Source organism: Gymnogyps californianus, chromosome 6 (assembly GCF_018139145.2).
Source record: "Gymnogyps californianus isolate 813 chromosome 6, ASM1813914v2, whole genome shotgun sequence".
In the NCBI taxonomy this organism is placed as follows: Eukaryota; Metazoa; Chordata; class Aves; order Accipitriformes; family Cathartidae; genus Gymnogyps; species Gymnogyps californianus.
The window spans coordinates 3,362,834-3,389,238 of NC_059476.1; the positions used below are offsets into that span (position 1 = coordinate 3,362,834).

Below are 26,405 nucleotides of genomic sequence, written 5' to 3' on the forward strand. Positions count from 1 at the left end.
AGAAGGTGGTTTCCATAACTTACCCTGAAGATCCTATACCAACATAAGGCTTCTCTGTGCATCACTTTTTTATTATTATTATTTAATAGTTTATTTCCATATTCAAACATAAGGGAACACTGCTTAAGGGTAATCAGCCAGAAGTTTATAAACAAATCAAGGCTAAAAACTGAAAAATAAGCTCTGTGATTACTTAAATATTTAGCTTAGCAAATCATCTCATGCAATCAGGGTTTGTTTAGAGTAACTACAGACAAAAAGTTTAAATCTATTATCTGTATTTAATTGGGATCTGCAACTAAAATTCAAATTCAAAGCCTTTATTAGCCCCCTGACAGAGTAAGCCATAAACTCTGCAGTACTCATGCAAACTGAGAAACTCCATCTCGGTAGTTTCCCGAAGTATCCAAAAATCCTGCAGCTTCTATCGTATTTCACAGCCACACATTTTATGTATGCCAGCCTTGCCCTGTGTTCCAGAAAACACTACCAAGCACAGTAATGGGCAGCAGAATTACAAATAAGTAGCGCAGGGAAAGGAAACACATTACGACGAGATTTCCTTTTCCAGTCTGGGTCCAGGCTGTGCCCATGGCATGCTCCCGTTCCCCAGGAAATCAGTATGGATGTTGGCACTACCTTCAGCGGAAAGAGGGCAGACCTCTAGCACGGTCTGATCTCAAGTACAGGTTGAATGATTAAGCAAGGCCTCCCAAGAGACGATGTTGTAAATGCTAATGCCTAAGTAAGCCAAAATTGGAGTCAGCACCTTGTCCAAAACAAAAATGAAACAAAACAAAAAAGTATGATATGAACTCTTCCGTGTTAAATATTTAACTCGCAATCAACTGTTTGCTCAACCTTTCTTTTATCAAATGTGCACATATAGTTCTCCTTGGAGACACTGAGATCCAAGTAAGGCTTAAAAAAATCTAGTTCTTTTGGTTGTTGTCATTCTTAATCACAGATATCTATAAAATTATTAGTCCAAGCTACTAGTGGGAATATAAAACTCTAGATTAGCTAAATCAATCAGGCCTGTGCAATTGGGAAGGGAGACAAGCAATTTTTGAAGAATCAATTTATTGGCTATTAAAAACATGCTTAAAATTAACTGCATCACAGAATATAGTACCCCATGTATCTATTTCTATTCTGTAGAATATCGCCAGACTCCATCTGGGTTATGGACTCCATTAATTCCATCTGCTAAGTCATTCGAGACAGACCCAGCAATCCTGCAGCCCCAAAGATTATGGGATTAAAGTGGTATGTGAAATAATCTGAAAACTGAGACAGGTCAAAGATACACGAACAAAATATCAAGCCAATACTTTAAAATAAATTGTATGTTAGCGGATCCTACTGTCAAATAACCAAGTGCCAGAAAACTCACTTTGACAACTCTGAGGTATCCTAAGAGATGTTTGTAATAAGTGACTTTCAGATCTAACAACCAATTTTTGTAAGCCTCTTCTATACATAAAAATGTGTGTCCTCTTTTCAGAGGTAATTACTGAGTATTTCACATCTTTGTAAATGCAACATTTCGTATTTGCTACAATTTCTTAGTGGTGCACGAACTCACATTAGCAGATTTGAAAACTAGTCGATATAATGGCTGTTGTGTTACTGTATTTAGGTTTTTGGTAAATTTATTAATTTACCAGACCATTATGGAAGATTTGCTTCCAGTAGTTCTCCATTAATGAAAGTGCAGAGTGTTTGGTTTTGACAGTAGTTTTTACAACATATTTTAGCTACTGTGTCTAAAGCTAATGTCTGTCCAATTGCAGGCTAATGGATCAGGTTTGTCTCTTCTACAGCACTTCATTATTCACTAAAGCATTCCAAAATTCCACCCCTAGACAGACAGACAGATAGATAGATGGATGGATATCTGTATTTCCTACCATCACCATCTTGGGAAGCTGTGAACCAGTGGGGCTCTGTATGCAGAATGTCGCTCAAATAAAGGCATAACTTCACTCAGCAAACATGACTATAATTAAAAGACAGTGCAAAACAGCCAGTACAGGATACTAATATTCCCCACAAAGCACGACTAACTCCTTATTTAGGGTTTTAACTGGAACAAAAAATTCCTGACATTCATATGTAGTTAATTTATTTCCCCCCTACACACAAAAATTTGTCTATATTTGTACGTCATGTATTAAAGGGACAGGATAACTGATCTTACCCCCACCCGCCTTAGCAGGCACAAGTACAAAAGATCACTTTACCACCCTACTCCGCTTCAATTTTATCTTCAGGCTTCCCTCTAGCATTTCCATTTTATAATCTTCTTTTCCCCAAAAAGAGGAGCTTGGTCACCCTGGTATCAGACACTAGGCCTCTATATACATATCTAGTTTGAAAACTAGTATCCAGCAATCTCAGATTCCATTATTTGAACGTTTTTGTCTTGAATCTTCCCTCTTTTTGCTTTCTTCTACAGACTTTCTACTACATCACATAGATTCAGATAGAAACTTCCCCTTCTAAAATGACTGCTGCTCACTCACCGCTACCTGAACCTGACAAGTTAGGTAGAAAAAGGCAAACTAGACTGATTCTAGAATATTTCAGGTACTTGTTCGCAAATTACTGGAACCAGGGAAGTAAAACATGAAAAAAAAAATTAAGTAATGACACATTTGCATGAGATTTTTTGAAAGCAATTTGATAACCCAGAAGTCCAACCTTGCAGTATACAGATTGTCTGCCATGCACATTTGTCTGTCTTAATAACTTTTGGGAAATGTTACTATTACTTTTAAAAACCCATAAACATTCAATTTTCCATTGAAAATATTTTCTCCATTATGTTTTCTTAAATTAAAACTAAATATAGACTAGTCATAAGGATTCACTCATTTGTGCCACTGAGCTGACGTTATAAAACATGCGCTATTGTGGCACTTAACTCTTCAAGAGTTTCACATTCTTTATTTAATAGACAAAAGAATTTTCATTAAAAATGTATTTCAAATACCACACCTGAAAGTCCCTTTACTCATTTTACATTGTACTCTGAGTCCCTCTGAGGGTACCTCGGTGTTTAAATAGGAGACACATGCAGAATACTTGGATTAAATGGGAATTTGGTAATTCAGTAAACCTCAGCATTAGGGAGAAATTTGTGCAATAGGAGACTAAAAAGGACAGCTTCAAATGAGGTGTAAAAATGAGGTCTTAGCTATCCAGTTACTACAGATCCCATATGATCTGTACAACGATAGAGCTGTTGGGTTTTTTTGCTATGTGCTGCGTTAAGCAGTTGGCATCTTTTCACCCTTCAGGAGGTGCTTATATTTCAATAGCAGATTAAGTAATTTCTGTGAATCATCACAGGTTTTTTGTGGGGTTTTTTGTTTTTTAGTGCTTTAGGATCCTTTGGGATAAGAAGCTCTATTATAGAGGCATATTACTGCTTCTAGTAAAGGATGGGTTGTTTTGCATTTGAAGCAAAACCTTAATTGATGCACTGCTGACTTCTTCCACAAACTTGAATAGTTCATAAAGTTTATGCATACAGCAGTACCAACCAGTTGCTAATAATAATTAATCTATATCCAGGTTTTAGGTTTAGCTATGAGGTAAATTTTTTAAAAAATCCAAATAATGACACCTCTAACAACCAATTAATTTCTTAAGAAGATGCAGAGTACATTACATAGAACAAACATGTTTCGTAAGCAAGCATACTATAAAAAATGATGCCAGTCTGACACTTCTTGCTACTAAACACTTGCATTAAAGGAACATTAAGGGTGGTCAGTGCTCTAGACTGTTCTTTATTTGTACAAAGGCACTTGTTTTTCATTTTCCCTGTACTTTTTATTAACTATCAAGTAAATTCAAATGACTCGCTTCCCGAGAGCCCATATTCCCTTGCAGTGAAGTCCGAGTGCTGAGCTAGCAACCCCGGCATGACAGCCATGGTGCCTGTCCTCTGAAAAGGGGTCTGGAAGAAACTTCTGGTGCCATGAAAACCAGGTTGAGCCCCGCTCCTCTCTGAGGAGCGAGCGTTAACAAAGTGAGATAAAAGGCACGATTTTCTAGCCGAACACCTAAGCCTAATATGAAGGACTATGACTTAAGAGAATCGAGCAAAAAGGTTGCGAGTGGCAGCCATTTCAGTCAAAGCAGAGGAAGTTAGCTCAAATCTTGCAAACTTGGGCGGAAAAGCAGCGTTTCTGTTGTAACATGAGGCTTTTTGAACTGTTTTTGAATGCAGGCATCATGGTGAGTAAGGAGCCCAGCAAATGCTTACTCACCACCTCGGAAAGCGAAGTTGAGCCAGCGGCTTCACTCGCGTTGGAGATGAAATACGCACTGGATCCCAACCGGCAGATTAAGAAACGAAACAAAGCCCTCCAGGTGAGATTTAAAGATATCTGCGAGGCCCAGAACGAGCAGAGGGACAAACAGCTGTCCACCACGCAGGATCCCGACAAGAGAGAAGCCAAGGCCATTTCCTACAAAACGGCTTATCGCAAGTACATGACAGTGCCTGCCCGGAGGTCAATACCCAACGTCACCAAGAGCACAGGAGTTCAGACTTCACCCGATCTTAAGAAGTGTTACCAGACCTTTCCTCTGGACCGGAAAAAAGGGAATATTCTTAAAAGCGCCTCGACTGTCGACGCCTTTGAGAGTCAAAACAACGGGTTTCTAATAGACGTTAAGGACAAAGACGGCAGAAGCTCAGGGGAGGCCGTTCAGTGGAGCAAGAAGGCCGGCAGCCTGCAGACGGCGGAGTTCATTTCCCACATCAACGAGCGCACCAACGCAGGATCTCGAGACAACGGGGCCGAGGCCTGGAAAAGCAGCGATTTGCACAGCTCTCCCAAAGAGCCGTCGCCTCCTCTCCCAAACTCGGCCGATCCCGCTTCGGAGGAGCCTGCCGCCGCCCGGCCGCCCGGCCGAGGGAAACAGGCGGCGGGGCGGCCGGGGAGCGAGGAGGCCGCCCAGCCCCTCCACGGGAGGGTCTTCAAGACTGAAGTGGCCACCGTTTATTTGCCGGCGTCCGGTTCTGCCACCCCGCAGCCCGACCTGCCAAACCTCGCGGCCGAGACCGACTGGTCACCGTGCCCGACAGCCGAGGAGGACAAAAAGAGGACCGTGCACCTGAACGGTGTTCAGCCCCAGGCGGGAGATGCTCGAGCCTGCTCGTCGCGGGCGCAGTGCCAAGCCACCGAATGTAACGAGCAGACCCTTCAGCTAAACGTTTCACCTATGGAGGAGAACCAGCCTTGCCAGACGGCCGTCGCGGTGAGCGAGGAATGCCAACAAATCGTGCCTCACACGGAAGTTGTGGACTTGAAAGCGCAGCTTCAGATGATGGAAAATTTGATCAGCTCTAGTCAGGAAACCATAAAAGTGTTGTTGGGTGTTATACAGGAGCTAGAGAAAGGAGAAGCTCACAGAGAAGGGTGAGTAGAAGCTTTTTAAATGAGTATAAGCTGTTTTAAATGCCTTTTGTAACAAGTCCTGCCCTTGAATTTGCTCATGTAAATTTGCACCCGCCGCCGCCGCGCGTTCCTCTGCAGCACACCAAGACATTACACGTGGTGCTTCTCATGCGGACTGAGTTTTGCTGCTTTAGAGGCGAGCCCTAGGGAAACCTGCCAGGAGTATTCGCAGATTTGGTATCTGCTTGTCCCAGGATGTAATTATGTAGTTATTTAAAGAAGGACCTATAGTATCTCCTCTTATACCTTTTCTAACAAGCACAGAACGAGCTGCTCTCCAAACAGGATTAGCAAGGATACTTTCACATCAGCAACTTGTATTAACCGTAATGCCTCACATGGCATGAAAAGCAGCAGAAAAACCTTAATTCTGTAAGAGACTTACTTTTTTAAGATTAAGGGATATTATTACAACTCTTAATAATTCCATTAATGGCATATGAATCTTGTCTGTTTTACTTTCGCCTTCTGAATTTTTAATGATATTTCTTTCAGAAGGAAATTAAATGAAAACTTTGAATATCAAAGTCTTCGTTACAGCATTCACACTACTCTACACACAACAAATTCAAGCATAAAGAAACAAGATTTTGCTTATCCCTAACTTACGTTACTTAAATCAACCTATAAGGCATTACAAATAATAGTTACTAGAACACAGTATAACCTTTAGTCTTTACCTAGACAGTTCAACCTCTTACATTACATTAACAAGCATTTTGCAGACTTACTTGCCTTAGTTCGCTAATCTTTATTCAATGAATGCACCTCAAAATGTATGTGCACTGTTTCTGCGTTTTTAAATACTTCTGTAATTAAACCATAATTTGTCAGAAGAAATCTGGATTTTAAAATTAGAAACCAGTAGCTCGTGCTACTCGAAGCAGCACATGTTTTCATTTGAGTCAAAAAGGTACATCTTAAGATTTGTAATTCAACTCTTTCTCTAGGAATGTAGAAATCTTGTTAATCCTAAAATTTCAAAATGTTTTTCATTAAAAAAATCATCTTAGCTGTTGGACAATGCTGTCAACACAGCCTTAGCATTTTTAGTTTATTTTACAGCTGGTTATAGTATTATTAGGATATCTTGTCAAGTCCTGGATCTTCAGACTGGGAAGCTTCTTGATCTAGCTGAAAGCAACAGAGGCTTACTGATTTTTTTTTTTTTAAATTATTATTCAGAAAAAGTATTCCTCTGACTTTCTTAACTTACAGAAACTGCAAGAGAATTGGAAAGAAGTGGCATGCTGCTTGTCAGATCACAAAATACAGAAAAATATTTCTTCATCATAACTCATCATCTGATCATCGAGAACCCTGTGTGTACGAACACACACATCTACCCACAAAGTCATCTGCTCTAAATACCAGTGCTTCCTCCATACACATATATCAATGTTTTAGTAGAGCAACAGGTGCAGCAAATACTTTTTTTATTGCCCTCACATAAGCAGACCCATGTAATGTAGCCAGCATTAGTAGTGTATCCCTGCCCTCAGCACAAAAGAGGTCGTGCCCAAACTATCGATGATTGCTCATGTCTTCAGATAATCCTTCTGTACTTGTCAACCTGACAAAGCTGTAGCCTGTATTAGCCCTAAAATAGCGGAACTATCCATAAACCCCAGTTCTTCAGAATATCTCTGCTGCCTCTTATATACACAGACTTGTCTATTAAAGTCTGCAAGACTACATTATAATTGACCAAAAAGAGCCTATTTATTAGCACTCCTTTACTTTCCCCCCATACGTTCCCCAGCAATGGTGAAATTACCACCTAAAGATACATCACACATTTTGAAATCTTTTCAAACATGTTGCGGTATGTGGAGGAGACAACTAAAATGTTTTAATGATTCTTTGACGTTAACTGTAACCAGTGGCAGTTACACCAGCGGTCGAGGTTAATGATAAAAATTGGAAGCAAAGTATCTACAAATCAAAGTGAGATTTCAGATAGGGGGGTTGTTTTAAACACAACGACATACAAAGGTGCTGCCTTAAAACTTACCGAGAGCAGAAAAGGGTTTTTACTTGGAGCCGCTTTCAGCTACTCTTCCATATGCTCTAGGCATGTCCCAAACATGCTCCCTCCCAGCTAGACATGAAGGATGTAGAGATGAGGAAGGAGGAAAGAAGGGAGATGCGTACTTGCATATTTTCTCCTGGTTTAGGAATTCTTGTATTCCAGATCCCTTTAATTTTCCAGCACCTGGGTGATTTTAAAGGAGATTGCACAAGGGAGTCCAGCATCGTGCTTGGGACATTTCTGTTCTCCACTGATCACACTCCAGAGCTGAAAGAACACTTCTCGTGCAAAGCACCAACGCATTATTAACATGAAGCCTGTCTTTATCCCTATTTCCCTCAAATTAGACAACTATTTCAATAATAGGTTGCCCCATCTTTTCATTAGAATAATTCTTTCCAATTATTGCATTCATTTCTACAACACTTTTGACACAGAGACCCACCACTGTGTACACTAACTATTACAACAAGAAATTAAAAGCAGTACTACTGCTACGTCTCTGCTTACTGCAGCATATACGAGTCTTCCATCTGCTAAAACAGAAAACAATGTTCTGTGTTTATGGCACTGTCCTGGTTTTCTTATGTATATTAAATTCCTTACAATAACATACATCAAGAAACAAATACAAATAACACACTGCTGGTTAAAAAAAACAAAACAAAAACAACAAAAAAAACCCCAAAAACCAAACCCACAGCTAAATCTCTTAATCAGATTTTTCTCCCTTCAAGAAAATCAGTGTTCTTTAAGTGCTGTTGTAGTGCCATGGGACTAGTGCTCAGTGGATTCATTTTCACTAATATGCTGTAGGTCTTGAACTGCTATTACTGCAATTCATCACTAAATGAATCTATGCCAGCAAAATTTTATCAGCATCTCTGAAGACAGTAGTATCATCCTTTGGGTGAATATCATCTATGTATACTTTTCAAAATGTCAGTACTACATTATCTGCAATTAGCAACAACATACAGCATTCAACTCTCCTGAAAAGAAAGGGAAAAACCACCAGAGGAGGAAGAGAAACACAGAGCAGCTCTAACACCCGACGGAGCCAAGGGCTCACGTTGCTCTGCCAAATCCGAGACTTCGAGGGTGTGGCGTGACCTCTCTTTTCTTCTGACCTGGGATCAGGCCCCATTTATTGGTCACGGAATGCAAAATTTGGGCCATCAGGGAACACAGCCCTTACCATCAGGCACTGCATAATTTTAATGCATTAAATCTATCTAAATAACACATAGTAGATTTGGGGACGGGGGTAGAAATCATTATCGCTATCCTGTGACCCCCCCAATATAAAAGGAAATTATTAAAACTGTATATTTCTTATGTGCATCATTATTTACTAAATCTTTGGCAAAATGGTAATTATACCTTACTATGTGGAAGCTTCTGTAGAAAAAAAAAATTACATCACAGCAAAAGGCATTCAACAATGTTTTAAGTCATGCATGAATAAAAGTAAGAGCTACAGCTTCAATTAAGACTCCCAGCTCAAAGTCGAAAAAATGTTGAATATTACATGATGCAAGGTGCAGCTTTGCAACACAAAACAAGTTTTACGCTCCAAATGATGTTTGCTTTATCTTCTAGTAAACTATTAGCAATCTATAGCAACTATAGACATATTTGTCTGTATTCAGATACAGTGCATTCAATTAAGCAAGCCAAATTCTGCTCTGTATGGAGCCTCACTCAGGCCGACAGGATTGAAAGCAAAATGCAAGTCACTAATTCCAAAACCTGGCTAACTAATGCCTATGAAATATATAACAGAAGATGAACAGATAATCAAAAATATTTTGCTGCTGGAGAACACCGATGACCTGCCCTTTAAATCCTTACCGTGAAAAGTAACAGTAATCTAGACCCTTCTCATTATACAACAAATCAGCAATTTTAATAAACAAAGTACTCAATTTGCCATACAAAAATAAGTCACAGTATTTTGACTCTGACAGGCCAAATGCTACATATCAGACAAGAGTTAAATGAACCTATTTCAGAGATAATTTATATTCATTTATTAGTCGACAGTGGTTCAGGAATTTAAAGAGCTCTCAACAAACGTTCATGAAACAAGCAGTCCCAGGCTCCTTCGAAGAGGCTTTGAAAGAACATGTTCTCATGGACGGAATTTAAATGTCATTTCACGTTTTCCAATGAATAAGGGATATTTGTGTCTCTTATTATCATTTCTAAGCAGAAAATAAACCAATACTGTGTGTGTCTGGATGGATGTTTCTGCCAAAGAGGAGAGGAGAGCTTTACCCGGCGCAGAGACAGCATCCTCACCCAAGTACTTCTGTCTTAAAAATCCTGCAAGCAATCATCCTCAAGGTCACAAGAGTTGAGCATAAACTTATCATCCTGACTCAGGAACGATGGCAAATGAAAGTCAGATAGCCAAAGCAATTATTGCCCAGATTGTTTGCTTTTCTCCTTTTCAGAAGCTACTTCAAGTCCAGTCCAGCTATTCAGCTTAGACGAAGGAGACAGTGCAAATAAAGGTAGTAACAACCTCTGCTGTCTAATTCAATCCATCTACGCACACGAGCCAATACTCTTAAAAACTGGGGAGTTCCTTATTTCACATAAGGAGAAAAGAAAGCTTAAAGAGTTTACAAGAATACAGCCTCTGAAAGCACAGCCTTTGGAAGTGATGTGCTAGCTGCAGAAATAATATAACATGGTTTCATTTGGGATTTCCCCGCCTCTTTGGTTTTGTTTTGCTTTTTCAATTACAGACATGGCAAAGGAAAAGTTTAAGAAAACTGCTTCTAAGAGAAAACATGGAAATTGAGAGAAGCAATAGATAGATAAGCTTAACAGCAGAGGACAGCTGCACTACAAATAAATATATGAAAACCAGACAGAATACAACAAATTCCATCTGTGATGCACAAATTGTATCATATACCGAGTGGCACCAGGTTTTAAGAGACTGTAACAGCAGTCCTTTGGAACAGGACTATGATGACTACCTTTATTTTCAGCTCTCTGATCTTTACATGCATCCGTTTTGCCTGTCCTTTGGAGCGGTCACATTCATTCTGACTCTTACTCTACCTGAGACCACCTCCTAAATTCTTATCTCTTTACCCTCACTACAGTTGTTGTATTTCAGAGTATGCATCATTTACAGATCGTCCCCGAACACACATATACCAAAACACCTTGGAGATTGTAACAGTTCACCTTTCTAAGGCAGAGACAGGAAATCTCTTTGGATGCATCTTCCTTAGTCAAGGAAAAGAAATAATTTTTGCACAAATCAGTGCTTTGTGGATCTTGTGGTCCTTGGGTCAGTGGATGGCTGGGTGTTTTTTTTTAAATTCTAATCCATACATATCATTTTCTCTGCTGTTTCCACAAAGATCAGTCTTAGAGTGAAGCATTCAACTACTGTAATAGCAGTTTTTATTTTCTAGTTCCAACAGCAACAGAACAGCCTTCTCTTCCTTTTCTTACAGCCATTTGTATAACTACTCCCTCTCTTTTTGTAAGCATACAGTTAATTCTAATTATTAATAGCTGAACTGTCAGGCTTCGTCATTGCCCAAAAGGTGTATGTGTCACATTAAACTTTGAGCCATATTCAAGCAAAATGCATTCCATGATAATTTACGCTTTTCCGTTAGGTCACTAAAGCAGTTTTAAGACAAATTCTTTGCATGTGGACCCATGACAGGTCCATCCCCTTGCCCTGTGCTCATTTCCCAATTACAGCTCATCCCGCAGCCATCACTCAGATGCTCACTTACCCTTCCCTGAAAGCAGGGTAAGTAGTAAGACGCCATAAAAACCCATTAACCTGCCCTCAACCATAAGCAACCTGGTTTTCCAAGCTATAAACCAGTAGTCCAGCCTTCTCCCTTCTGTATTCCCCCCAAGCACAAATCAAGCAGACATGGCAGAGCAGCATGCTACACACTGACGCCTCTCACAGCTCGACACACCTCGTCACTGGAACAATTCCATTATTTGCCCAAACTGCCTATTTCCTAATGGAGACTATTGCAATACCTATTGCCAGTCCGCATGACCACCCTTGAGCCGTCTTATTTAAAATTCTCAGTAACCCCAAATGAAAGCTGATTATATAAGATCGATCATTCAAAGATCCAGTATCATTCAAGGTAAAAGATCCAGCATCACCCAAGGTTTAACCTCATATTACACTTTTTCTGAATTAGATCACCGAAAAACAATGTGGAGTTAGATCTACAAAGGCAGCTTACATGAGTATTTCACAGCACAGTATTTCATAGACCTTCGAAACTTGATGAGATTTATATTTTGGATAGGATTTTTCATTAGAGTTGGACAAATTTATTCTGTTACTCATAATCAAAGCTTCAGATCATATTGTCCGAGTGGATAAAAAGGGCAAACTTTCACAGTTCACAGACATTCCTGAAATATATGGCATAGGTATTCAGAGTACCTAGAGACTGTAACATTTAAGATAAAGAGCACTGTGTTAAATAACCCTACTGTCATCGCTAGCTTATAGCTTATAGCTACATCCTTTGTGAGGAATATAGTAGTAGGAGGTTTCAACAAGCAAACAGCGATGAACAAAAATGAAAAGTGAACTGTTAGCAACAACCAGTACGTGGAATAAACATAAAACAAACAAACAAACAAAAAAGAAACATAATCTTTTTAGCAAAGTTACTTGATCTTAATGCTTACCCTGTTTTCTGAAAAAAAAAGATACTAGAAACGTTCTAAGTCACAGAAAATATAACTTATTTTGCTAATATATTCCAGCTATTTATCTGCATATACTACACAGGCACAATTCAAAGAAAAAGTATTTGAAGTACGCAGAAAAATAATTTGATTTATATCTAGTTGCTATTGAATAGACTTTAACAACAAGATGAAATATCATTCACCACCACGCCTCCCCATTTCAGCAGGGTTCAGCAGCACTTCAGGCTTTGAAGTGAAATTAAGGTTCAAGACTTCTCCATCACGTTGGCTGCAGTGACACAAAGGCCAATAAAAGCAAATTTCCACTATTCAAATCTGGAAACACTGGTGAAGTCTTATAATGAACGATTAAAAAAAAGTGTAAGCAGACTACGTTCTTGCTAAATATATCCATGTGAATTACCGCAGATCATAAGGGAAGCTTTTCCAACTGTCACCAAGCTGTCCAAATTACATACCTGCAAGGAGAGTTTTTCTGCTAAATCAGTCTTTTAAAGAGGATGTTATTTAGGTACTGAATTACCAGTTTTCACTTTACACAATTAGAATAATCCCTTAATAACTGCATTTTGACTGACGGTAGTATTAGAATCCAAAGAGACAGAGCAATGAGCCAGGTACCTATCCAGTCATGTAAAAATGAGACAAAACGAGCTTTATACTGTCACATTTCTCACTGCGGTTCGTTAGCCAAGAGATTAATCCCCAGATTTCTAATTGACACTGACTTCTAAGCCCCTGTGCTTACACAAAAATATACTTATCTCTTATCCTGACTAGGGAAAAATGGATTTTGACTGGACCATTTTAGTAAAAAAGACTTGTCTGAAGAGGGGCGTTCTGTTTTTAAAATGTTGAGCCTCCCAGCTACCCCAGGTTCCAGAATTAAGACATAAACATGCAGTTCAGTCTTAAGAAAGCTCCTGTGCAACGCTTTCAGGGAACTGAAGGTAAGCAAGCATCGGAGACGATGAAGAGTTGAGCTGGATTCAAATATCTGTGGACCGTTTCAGTAACTGGAGGAAAACATCTTTTAAGCGAGGAGCTCCTAGGCACGTGTCTGTCCATCCTCCCTGCATGCCACCTCTGTGTCACTGCTGGCTTCTTTAATTACAGATCCAGGAACTGTTATCGGCTCGGAGCTTGAAAAAACTAAGGTGGTCTACACTGTTTCGTAGCTCTTAATGGCTTCATTTTGAGCTTTGCAAATACAGAGGAATTTTGAAGATAGACGAGGAAACAGATAACCAAGTTTAGGTATGCAGAGCAGTCCAACATGTGGGCACGGGCACCTATTTGCTGTCTGCAGTCAGCACTAGGTTACTGTCACTGAATCATTTTTTCTATGTTATAAGCAAACACTTAAAAAAGCAACAGTTTAATAGAATACCTAAGTGAAACTGGGACAATTCTGAGCTTTTTGTGACAGTTCGTTGTGCTGGTTTGTTTTTGCATCTCATGGAGCAGCAGCATAGGGATCGGCTGTGTCACAGGTCAACCAAGAAGGAAAACTGCCATTCAAAGGGAGGTTGGAAATCTCTCCAAACATGCCCAGCTGTGCTTAGCCCTCTTTTACTAATAAGATGATGATGGTGGAGTCTATTTTTCACCACATCACTTGCTTCATGAACAAACCAGAAGAGGATAGACAGCACTGTATTGGGTGTACTACAATTTTTGTTCTCTTGGTTCCAATATCCTGAGAAGACGTGATAGAAGCCGAGTGTGGTCTAGTAATTTATCAGCACGAGAGACCAGATTGTAGAGATGAGCAGAGGTATTTTGACATTAACAAGGCAATTTACACTCCGGAATAGTTCAACCTGGCATGACTTAGGTCATTTCTTTGGTAAATGCAAGGAGATTTGTTTACTTCATTGTCATCCATACAAGCTCAGAAAAAATTCCCAGGGATGAGACCTTTCTGAGCATCTGTGTACAAAGCTCAAGCAAATGCCGAACTGCTGCTCTACAGGTTCTCCTGTACTGCAGTAAAATTTCAAACTACCATTATTTAAGGAAATGAGAAAATAGAAAGTACTGAGACGTGCAAAGAGTTATTCAAGCTGTAACAGAAAAAGAGTTCAGCACGTCCAGAGTCCTTCCTGCTGTTTTTTTCTCCACACAGTTCCCCATCCTTCTTGCAAGTACTGCACAATCAGCAAGATCAGTGGCCAGCAATTGTACTCCATATTCTTAATTTTATGCTACTGTGTAATATTTAGAATTTTAAACAAGCTCTTTGGTTTGCATATAGTATGGCTGATGTAATTATTATTGTAAGCTGGTATAGGCTTATATGTGTAATGCACACAGAGTATTTGAGCTTGCACTGAAATCTCAATCACTTTGAAATTATGAAAAAATACCACAGACTTCTTATTTCTCCCATCTTCCCTCCTTTATAGAAACAATGCCTGTTAGCAGCCTTCTTAATTTAAAAGTCCAAGTCAAGCAGCATCCAAGGTGTTGTGTTTTAATACAGTTATTCACCCGTAAACGCTCTACTAGTTCATACCTATGAAATACCCTTTGGTCTGATCGGTTGAGAGGATTTCATTTGCATTAAAACTGTGCAGTTAGGAGTCTCTGTGCTGTGGCTGACGAAGGGCTGTTAGCCCCAGTGCAGGGAGTTGAATAATCGCTCTGTAGTTGAGAAACTATTCAGCTCAGGGTAGGAGCAACAGGGAGGTGTGAGGGCAGGAGCTGCAGGCAGGGATTTTTGCCTGACTACACCACTGAACACATCGCCCCAGCTAGTCCCAAAAATTACGTGCAGAAGAAATTAGGTTTAAAATTAGGTGGATTTGGGGGTGGAAGAGGAACGGGAACTCGGAAGAGGAACGTAACATGCTCCGAAGCTGCAGTAAAAGGACGAGTGCAGCAGTCCTGATGATGAGCTGCAGGTTCAAAAGTCTCAGGGCATCTGAGTAACGACACTCTGAGGTCAGGAGCAAGTCACAGTAGAGAGATTTAGAGTGCAAGGGGTAAAGAGACAGACCTCATCTTAGTGTAACTACTGGAGTGCGCTCTCTGATAACCCGCTGGAAGTGTTTGGGCTAAGAATTATATGCCAGCTATACAGTTGCTACTCAGCTAGAGCAAACAAATTCCCTGAATTATCATTAATACAAAGAGCTGACATTTTAATTATCCTCCTGATTTTTCTGATGAGATGAGAGAGGCACAAATATTCAAGAGAGACACTAGACCTTGTATGCACCTAATTCCTATAAGATTTTGTGATTTCACTTGAAATACATTTTAATTCTCTCCATTCTCAGGGTTTTTTTTTTTAAATCACTAGACAGCCCGATTAAAATATGTATTTTTTTAAAAACTCTTCACTCCCTGACTAACCTGAGTATAATATAAAATGTATTTACGGGGTGAAAGCACTTGAATTGCTGTCTTGGGAGTCATGCCATACGCCCACAGTGCAAATACCTCAAAAAGAAAATTAGTCATCTGCTTCCAACTGTCAGGATTCAGTAAAAGACAACAAACTACTGTCTTGGAAACAGTCTGAAAAATCTCACCATTGAGCTTCTGTACATTTCAAAGTATCTTCAGAAACCAAATGAATAATATCAGCCCTGCAATAACAAGACAGGAAAAAAAAAGTGGAAAAAAAGATTCTGATATTATTTTAGAGCATCAGAGGGTTTCTGCTTTCATCCTCTGCCATCAGTTAAAAAAACCTTTCAAAAATGAGTTAGTGAATTTGTGCAGTGTTTCTTTTGCTTTTTTTTTGGGTGCGTGTTAAAACACCCTTGTACCCAGCATGACAACTAGGTTCTTCCCCACTATTTTGATGGCCATAGCGACTGATCAGTACAGACTGATGCTTGGTCCCTCCAGCCGCAGCACTGCGCATCTGCCCAGCCTGCAGGCTGCTGCCCAAGCTCCCTGCAACTCAGGGGCTGTCGTTTTCCTCAGAGAGGAAAATGTATTCATTAAGGTTTAGTTCATCCTTACATAGTAACTACTTAAAGAAAGCCACCCCACTGAAGCTGACCGTCAGGGAACTAAGAAGGAAAGGACAATGTTGCGTCCAAGTACCCAATGCCTCTGGCATTGTGACATTCAGATCAAGGGCACGTAGCTGGTATTGCTTAGACCTGTGCGGCTCTCAGTGAGTACTCCCCAGCTCCCAACAGACTCCAGAAGCAAACTGGCTTTTGCTTGAGCTCTGTGCCACAGGATTTCTGCACATGTGCTCCAGTGCACAGGCACTGAGCTGTGCTGCAGCTCCTAAATATGTTGATGGTTCCCTGAAAAGCAGTGCTGGTAACTTCAGACCGGCATGGGAAAGAACCACCATGATGGCAAATCCTGACTACAAGTCCATGTGACTTTGCTAAGAAAGTCGGGCAACAGCTTCCAGCCGGGTGGAGCCGTCAGTGCTGGAGGTACGAGACAGCTCGACAGCTCCACAGCCCTTTTCACGTCTCTGCAAAGGGCTACGGAGCAGTAACAAAGAGCTGGCGTCCACTCGTAACTGCAACACAACCAATCTATTGCAAATATAATTAAGCTTAACGCAAGACAACGTAACCTGATGTAGGGCACGCTGAAGCACCTCTTTCTCTAGCTGCTCTGAGCAGTCTAAGGACTTCCACACTGCTGGTGGAGCTAACCCATGCTTTCTCACATAAAGGGGAAAACATCCTCTCAAACACAAGTACGCGGCCCACGTTTACTGGGAGACACACCAAAGATGCTCCCAGGGCTTGTACTGGGGAACCAAATAAGAAATGCCAACAAACAACAGGGAAAAAAGAAAAATCTTTAGGTGAAAGCCAAGGAGGAAAAAAAAAACCAAACAAAAAACAAACACCAAAACCCAACATACCTCTGAAAAACATGAAACAATTCAATGTTTGCATCCAGCTGTAGACATCAAACAAAAAAGCCTCAAGATAATTGCTCAAAGCACAACACTATTCTTGATTTTTATCAGGCTGTACTGCTATCATCTATAAATGAAACCTGCTAATTAGTAATTATGAATGTAATGAAAACACAGCAGCAGTAAGGCTAAAACAATTTTTCTGCTGGTCTTCCGGGCAAGTGATTTTTCAGAACACCTTTATATGAGCCAAAGGCTGACCCGAGATGTTTTATACCTGTACATACCTGCTGGTTTGACGGCAAAATTTAAATTCTTCAGGGAGCCAGAGGCAGATATTCATCCAACAGAAATACGATTTTGCTGATACAAATGCGTTTATGTGAGGCTTTCCATTGAGCTAGAATGGCAAATCTTTCCTAGGTTAGACTAAACCTATATGGCTAAGCAGGATTTATTTTAACCTGCAAAACATATACAAGTGATTTTCCTGCAGTTTACATAGCTAAAACATGACTTATTCAAGTCATAAGGACAACTAAAACACACATGACATAGTGAAGTCATCTTATTCTGCCAAACGGCAAATTATGTTAATAGTACAGATAATTTTCTCTGGAAGCATAGTTATTAGCAATATTAGCTCTGTAATACTTTGCAGTAGGAAACAAAGGTTTTGTGAAGTTCTCCACCAGACTATTTATTTTTAAACCATTATTCTGTAAAGACAGATAACATTAGTGTGTTTAACTAGCTATGCTATAAATAGTCCCAGCAGGACTAGGCCATGCATGGAAATATAATACCCGTTTATACAAAGGCTTAAGGAGAACTATGGCCTATGCTTCCTCAGCTATTCAGCGCAGCCAGAACTGTCACTTCAAAACCACTTCAAAGGCCCACTGCCTTCTTAAGATAATTTGTTTCACTATATTTTAATAAAAACATCAACAAAAAAAAAAAATCTTGACGTCTGTTTATCCTCCTTGTTGGTGGTGACACATCAAAAGTGTGATGAACATCAGAATCATCTAAAGAGCATACCCATCAGAGCATAAACACACTCTGAAGCACAGCCACTTCTGTAAAATCATGCCATTAAGTAACTCAATTAATATGAAGTATTCCCTACATCCCAGCAGATAAGGGAAGACTATCCAGATGTAACAGATCTATCTTCCAAATCATTTTACACAATTTTGTTTGTTTGTTTTTAATAGATGTCCAGGATACTTGAATTAGTGCTCCTTCACTAGCTACCTACTGAACAATAGAAAAAAAATCAGCATATACAGATCTAAGCTTCCCTCTCTCAGCTCAATAGGGTGTCTAATTTACATGAGCAAAAAACTACTCAAATGCAAAGATTTTGATGTTACAGTTGGTATTTTCAAAAAAAGCCTCAAGCAGGTGCACAAATTCTGCATTTCACAGGGATTTAGAGGGTGTAATTCCCTTAGGCTGCTCTGAAAATTGCAGCCTATTATTAGTTACTGCCAGTCCATGTCAGCAAAATAGTTGCTCTTCATTATAATATTTTAATACTTGGAAGTGTTAATTGAGGTTAAGCTCAGGTTGTGCCAAGAATGCTAAAAGAAATGCAATAAAATGAAAGCCTCCTGAAAATAATATGCAAGGTAGGTAGCAAGCATACGTGAAAAACGGAGTATGGAGATGAGATATCCTTCCCAAGGTGACACAGCCAATTAGATGCAGACATAGCAATACAACTAACCTATATCCATCCTTTCTCCAGAACCTCGCCGTACAGCACCACGTAATACATGAGACTAACCATGCCCATCTGTGTACATCCATACGAAATCAGAAAATACAAGATGTAAGGTATCCAAGAATGAACCTATTGGAGTAATGACTTCTTGTTAGTGTGTATCAAAGCACATGGTAGATGCTGAAGCAGAATGAAACGCAGTAATAATATGAACACCAGGGAAGCTGGTTAAACATTCCAGTATATGCATTCATTTCCCTTCTTGCAGATCAGCATGCATCCCATCAAACCAGTGATGAATACTGCCATGTTTACTTTGCTATATTGATAGGATTAAAAGAAAAAAAAAAAAAAGGCAAAACCAAAAAACCCGCACTTAGTCAAGTCTATTTTCCTTATTGTTTTTGAAGAAAAATCATAAAGTAGTACAGGTTCTAGCCAATTACCCAGAAAGCAATCTAATTAAACCAAAAGATTTCCTTCAGCATCCACAAGATAAGTATTTTTCCAAATATAAACTAGAACATCTTTCTTACTATGATCACTGAGGGAAAAATGGGGAGTTGCTGATTGGTAGGGGAAGGGGCTAGATTTGCTGCGGTCTTATTCGTGGAAGTCAGAAGTAGATGTCAAGAACAAACTTGTGTTAGAAGGCAAAGATGCCAAGTGCTGCCTTCTGACTGCACCTCACGTCTTAATACCAGCAGATTCCCAATGCTGCATGTTTTAGGACACCTGAAGTGAGCGGTCCACACTGCAGCACAAACGTGCGAGAACCCGCATCAGAGCCCACAGGAGCACCCAAGGGACCACACCACGCGAGGAGAGCCAGGATGAGGCCAGGAGACAGAGACGACAACCAGAAGGGCAAAATCAACCACCTCTCGTTCAACATTCACAATTTTTGGTCACACCTCAGTACCAAAAATGTAACTAGATCTCCATTTCACGTTAAGGCCGATGGATTTTCTTCTTCCTGAGCATGATCAGGCATTACGGACACATCCACGCACCGAAGCAGCAGCACAGCAGAGCAGAGGTGCCCCAGCTTACACACCAGACGGGTCAGCACAACCTCGCGATGATCGAGTTTAGCCTTCTTGAAGAACGGATGAAAAAAGGGAGAGACTGAAGCAAGTTATAAAATGTAATACTTCTTATACTTAAACCGATGAGGCATTCCCAAAATCAAGATGTTAAGATTGGTAAAATGAGCTGCAAGGCTTAATGCTGAGATTATTTTTACGTGAAGTACATTGCCCACAGGAGTCATAGCTTGGGGGGAACTCCTGGCTCCCAGGCATCTCACTCAGTACAAAGTGAAATACTCCACTTTGGATCTAAAACAGACCAAAACCAACTTTCATTTCTTTAAAAAGAAAACAAATTATCTGTAGGAATCTTTGTTTTGTGAAAAACTTCACATTTTACAGGTTTTATTCTTACTGAAAATAACAACTCGTTTACCAATGAAGAAAAAAGTTACTGGTCTCTAGCCTGGGCTCTTCTACACTGGAATACCCTAAAATTATTTTTAAGGGGAAGGAAAAAAAGTAGCTTATTCAAAATACTCCATCTCACAAGGAAAGCATAATCACCCAGAACTCTGCTCTCCTGAACCCGGTATCCACACTGTGCTCACAAACTGTTTCCAGCAGTTAACACTGATAGGGAGCTCTAGGTCTCAGTAAGTCTGCACTGCAAATCAACCTCACTGCCTCAGATTTACATGGAAATGCTATGCCAGTAGTAAAGTCTTTGCTGGCATGAAGTAGATGAATTCCATGTAAGTGTTTATGTGGATAATTACACGAGAAAAAGAAAGTCCAAAGCCTTGGAATTCTTTCATGAAGAGTTTAATTTATATAGAAATAATTGAATTTATACTGTATGAACACTCACATAACACAGTCCTGGCTGAAGAGCTATCAAACTGCCTTATAGAAACCAGACACAGTGACACCATGTAGTCTTGGGGCTTACAAAGAGGTCTAATAGGATGGTTCAGAGAAGGCAACATTATTAAATTCATAGTTTGAAAAGAAAATCATCTCTGAAAAGCTAAATATAGTCAATAAGGAGAATGATGCTTTGAGAAAAGTTCATCATAAATTACATCCGACTAGAAAAAAAAAAAAATCACTGTAAACAGTAGAGCTTGTGAATGACGATGCTAAAACCAAGCAGTGCTGAATGTGTCAGCTGAGAAATCAGGATTTCAAACTGATCATCCAAAAATCATGTAATTTTTAAATACTTGTATCAGAGGACCATTTTCATCAGCTTGAGTCTGCCTTATACCATCAACTAGGAAACATGTTTTTAAGTATTTCAAAGTCTGGAATTATTGTGCATTTAAAGATCATAATATGCTTTAGAAACTAATCTAAATAAAACACTGAAAACTCAATTTTTAGGAAGACAGTTTATTAATCTAAGTTTATTTGATACCTTATTTTTAATATGATACCAAAACCACTGCAAGTTATGGAAGCAGAACTATAGTTTATGACTGAACTGGTACATCCACATTAAGACCAAATAGAGTACGGCTTTCAGTAAGTACGTAACCAGCCTACCCACGTTCAGTGAGTTTATCCCAACTAAAATATTCTTTTGTTAAGACGGGCGTGGTGCTGGTGGAAACTGGTTGGTAAACCATCATAGTAACTAAGATAGTGACCATATACATGCTTCTGTTTTACGGGTGTGAGCATACAGGGAAGGTAAGGATTCAGAGACATATCTGTATGACTTTCAATACTGCACTATGTTTATTTGGGTGTTTAATCCCACATGACTTCTTGCTGAAGTGTTTCTAAATTCTGTGCCAGATTGAGTGGGCTATGACTGGGATACGCCACCACGGCAGATTTGTCCTGGGGGCTCTGATTTATCCACTCAAGGTTTTCAGCACACGCAGGAATACTCCTCACCCTCCCTTCTCTTTCAAACAAAAACTTCTCACCTTTTCCCAGTCCGCAGTGAAACCCATAGTTCTCAAACACCCCAATTAGGGGAAAAATAAAAATAAAGACTTGTCAAGATTCACTGTAAACAGATGACCTGGCCACCTTGCTTTTACAACTGCTGCCAGAAACCTCACTGCTTTAGAGCAAATCCCTCAAAGCACCAGACATGTCCCTAAAATCCAACCAACCAGTTTCCTAAGGAATTCTACAAATAAGATGTCACTGTCACTCTTTGTCACAGGGCTCATCTCACAGCAATCCAGGATAACAGGAACAGGTATTAGCAGGATAGATAACTTGGATACTACAGTTTGCTTTCATAAACATTGGACTTTGAAAAACTTACTTAAAAACCCTTATTATTAAATTATTTCTTAAACAGCAGAGCAGAGAGGCAGGCCAGCCATCAACAGCATAAACCCTGCAGCACTGTGCAGCAACAGGAGAGACTGGAAGAGAGGAGGAGGTTGTTAGTCTATGAGCCAGATAATTAACTGTGTATTTGAATGGCAGTTTGCAGGCGTACAAAGATGAATGAAAATGTCCCAACTGGAAACTAATAAAAAAAAAAAAAAAAGAACAAAACACCAACCTGGCACCCAGCACAGCGTGTTTATGCCTTTGTCTATAAAGAGGCACTCAGACAACTGTGCTGTATTCCTCTGAAGGTGATTATTAACTACCCTTTATGTCCTCAGTAAATAAAGGCCTTCATCAACTGATTTGTAAACTTTAAATGTTGTATCTTTAGTAAGAGTTTTTAGTATTTGATCAATAGCTTGGAAAAAACATTTTACAACTTCAAGTTTAATAGTGAGGTGACAATCTGAATGTCAACTTCCAACAGATTTTAAAAGGGGAAATGAAAACCAGATACTACTTCACCCCTCTTAGAGGGCGTAAGTAATAAGTATAATCAAATATAAACCAGTGCTGTTTTTTTCCCCATGAGGAATAGCACATAATACAGAAATTTGGCTTTGTAGAAGTTCTTTTGCACATCTGGCTTTGCTATTGTGTTAAAATTTAGCAGTCTAGGTAACTTGAGTATGTTCCTCTGAATAAAAAGTATTTTTGAGGCCACTGACTTATTACTTGATATCAAGTTTCAAATCCATAGTGTTCCAAGCCCTCTTCAAATAACAAACAGCAACTAGAACAGCAATAACTCTACCTTGCCTTTTGCTTTCAGAAGGAAAAAAGTTCTTTATTATAAAAGAAGTAGATTCACCCTATTATGAACTTCTATCTGTGCTACCACTGTGCCAAGGAGCTGTATTCAGAGGCGCAGAGCACTCTGCCATGACACCACCCCGAACAACTGATAATCAAAGTAATCGGAGTGGACGCAGAAATGTCGCCTGTGAAGACAAGCTTGGTCTAACAAACCTCAGGTTCACTCTCTGCCTTCAAGTTCACACCAGTAAATTTCTTTCTCAAAGGTATAAGTTTATATGAAATATATATTTGTAAGTATTGTAATAAACTTGTAAGCCAACATTCAAACCTTTAAGATAGTAAAGAAAAGTGACACAGGACCAGATGATCATTTTCAAAGAAAACAGTATGTTCACTAAGATAAAAAAAAATAGCCTGCAGCATTTAAGAAATGCTGATTTTCCATCTTAGGGACAGGCACATTAAACAGTTTGTGTATAATTTCCCATTAATACTTTACATTATATAGGTTTGATATTTTGTCACATAAAAATTAAGTCAACTTATCTGCAAACGTTGGATTCTTCATTATCGTTACTTTGTCAGGGAAGCAGAGAAAAAGGTGCTCTGTCCCCAGAGCAAGGGCAGCTAAGGGCAGGGAAGGTGCAGAGATGCCCCGTTAAGCAAAGCCAACACTGAATTATTTGAGGTCAATTAGTTGAACTGTTTGGGTAAGGAAGGTCCCAGGTTTCAGGGCAGAACCTGACTTCAGAAGCATTCCCTTAAGTAATCCTGACCAGATCTATTTTCCACATCTTCCAAGTTCCACAGATGAGGGATCTCCCCATTTCTTTTAAAAACAACTATATGAAGGGACTTTGCAGATACTAGTCTGTATTTAACACAAACTGAAAATAAAAGAGTCTAAGTTTGTGATTTTACAAAAAAGGGAAGTACAAATACATAAATATTGACTTAGGAATTCTCATTTTAAACTCATTTGCATGCAAGAACATTCGTGTTGATAGGCAGGCAATTGTGTTGTTTTTAATTTTATATTTTTGTTTTAATGAAATTTCTATGTACAAAAAAGTACTTGCATACCTTAAAAAAACCTTTTTAATTCAGACTGACCAACTCAGAGACAATACATAGGTAAATTAAGAAACACTGCTGTAATAGACTTCAAACCAAAGTGTGACAAAGAATAGCTGTAGGCTAGGCGAGTACAGGAAATGTTATTTAAATGGCATTTTCTTCCTTTTAAGACATAAACATCCCCTACAACAGATCTTCATACCTCATTGCTGATGCACAAAATTTCTAAATAGATGCCACTTTTCAGTGTTATGTTCTATACATCTATAACTAGGAAAAGCCTCATGTACTTGAGAAAGCAGAAAAAAAACCCCTCAGCAAACCAGCACTGTCATGTCTGTGGAAGCTGTAAACGTGTCTGTCTACAGTGATGGTTCATCACTTTGGTACACAGAAGCTTTATGCAAAAAGAGGTTCACGTAACTTGGTTTCCTTGTTGTTTTCCCTTTTAGTTTACAAAAGTATAACGGAACTAAATCTTTTATTCTCTCCTTGCAGTCATTAAAGACTCATTTTCCAAAATAACTTCACCTTCCCATTGTTCAGTGAAGCTGAAAGATGCTATTTTTGATCCTGTTTTCCTAATGGCTAGATTTTTGTATTCAATATTAAAGTTAAAAAAAAAAAATCCTGAAGTTCTGATTTCTATCAACAGAATCATAGAAGGCAAAAACATGTTAAAACAAATTACTTTTTAATGACCTCGTGTTCTTGTCTTTGTAGGCTTTCATATCGGACTGGTCAAGACACGGCTAATTGCGACACATGCAGGAACAGTGCATGTATTATCTATAGGTAGGTTAAAAATACTAATATTCCCACTTTTTCCTGAGTGAAAGTAATGATTTATTCACTAATGAAGGATCAATTGTTAGCCTTGATTTTTCAACAACATGAGAACAGTTTAAAAACAGAACATAAATTTAACTTCACTAAATGAATAAAATTCAACAGACACCTGTTTCTAAGTCTAAACTTTTCCGATCAAAAATAGATGATTACGGTCAGTACTACTGCCGTAGCTCTTGGATCTGAAGTGTTACAGGGTGCGAGCTTCACTTTCACATAGCTGGAGATAGTTAGCATTTTCTGTCCAACAAGTCAACATACTTCAAACTGGTTTCTATAGCGGTAACTGCTGGACTTAGGAAGTGATTTTGAGAGAGAGACTTTATAGCAAAGAGAACCAGATTCAATCTAGACAGTTTTATCAGTAAAATGACACTGCTACCCAGGCTTTTATGTACTTTTACATTAGTGAAGAGGTTTTAAAACGTGCGTGGCAAATACATCACGCCCAACACAAACAGCACCACTAACTTCTTTAAATCAGACATTTGCAGCCTTCATGCAACACACAAGTGAAGACTTGCTGTACGTGTACAAAGAGCTGCTTTAGCAGACCTGCTGTGGTGTACAGTTCCGTAAGGTGACTACAGGTTTGCTCATTACTGTCAAACAGATTAAAAAAATGACAGACTGCTTAAAGGTTTTGTTAAAGATTGTTTGTACCTGCTATAATCTCTCCTCCGGAAGGAAATACCTGGGGTTGCTCACTAGAAACAGATGAGGTGCAAAAGGTAGAAGGATACTGCTGCTTATTTCTCCAAAGCAGAGGTTCCGCTCCCAAAGTTTATCAGCCAAGAGATCCATTTTGGCATGTACTATAGTATAGTGAAGGAATAACAGATAGGCAGTGGGCGTGACACGAAGCCATCATGAGTCTGATGTGTGTCATACTGACAACTTAATTGTCCTCCTCCATTAGAGTCTTAAAAAAACCACTGAATATTTTCATGCGTTGCAGGTAAGATGAAAACAAATGCATCTCAGTATTAGAGTATTTCAGAAAATCAGGCAATATAGTACAGATGAAAATGCATAAAGATGACTATTAATTACAGTGAAGATACAAACTAAGATGAAGGTACAAATGTTGGCTAGGTCTGAAAAGCATAGGATTTCCCCCTTCACCCCTTAATTCTCTACTCGATCTCCGATTTAGGCAGAAGACCTGGAGCTATTTATACATTGTCTCCTAGATGCCTAGAAGTGAAGGAAAAAAGGATGGAAAACTTCAACTCCATCTTTTCTTCTTACCAGCTAACTAGAAAAGGGAATGATGCTGCTCCGTGCAGGGGAAGGAACCAATTAATTTATTTATTCGTCCTTTAGAGCAATGTTTAGAAGCATATAAATAACCAAAGCCTACCGTGGCTCCCTTTTTCTGAGCTCACCCCTGTGCAATTTCTTGCTCAGGGCAGCCTGGGAAGGTACGAAATAGCACATTTCTAATAGGGAAACCATTTTTGTTTCATTAGCTAAAAAAATCCAATTGGAAATTTTTTAA

The 26,405-nt window shown here is 39.3% G+C and overlaps 2 protein-coding genes across 3 annotated transcripts in view; one reads left to right on the plus strand and one right to left on the minus strand.

Annotated features, from left to right (window-relative positions):
• Nucleotides 1-26,405, minus strand: part of DOCK1 (dedicator of cytokinesis 1) — a 318,400-nt gene that overhangs the window by 173,462 nt on the left and 118,533 nt on the right. The window lies entirely within an intron of this gene.
• The window catches only part of INSYN2A (inhibitory synaptic factor 2A), a 47,324-nt gene that overhangs the window by 11,031 nt on the left and 9,888 nt on the right, over nucleotides 1-26,405 (plus strand). The window contains exons 2-3 of the mRNA XM_050899444.1: nucleotides 4,244-5,441; nucleotides 24,779-24,850. Of these exons, the coding sequence (XP_050755401.1) occupies nucleotides 4,249-5,441; nucleotides 24,779-24,850 (1,265 nt within the window). The 5' untranslated portion in view covers nucleotides 4,244-4,248. The remainder of the gene's footprint in view (nucleotides 1-4,243; nucleotides 5,442-24,778; nucleotides 24,851-26,405) is intronic.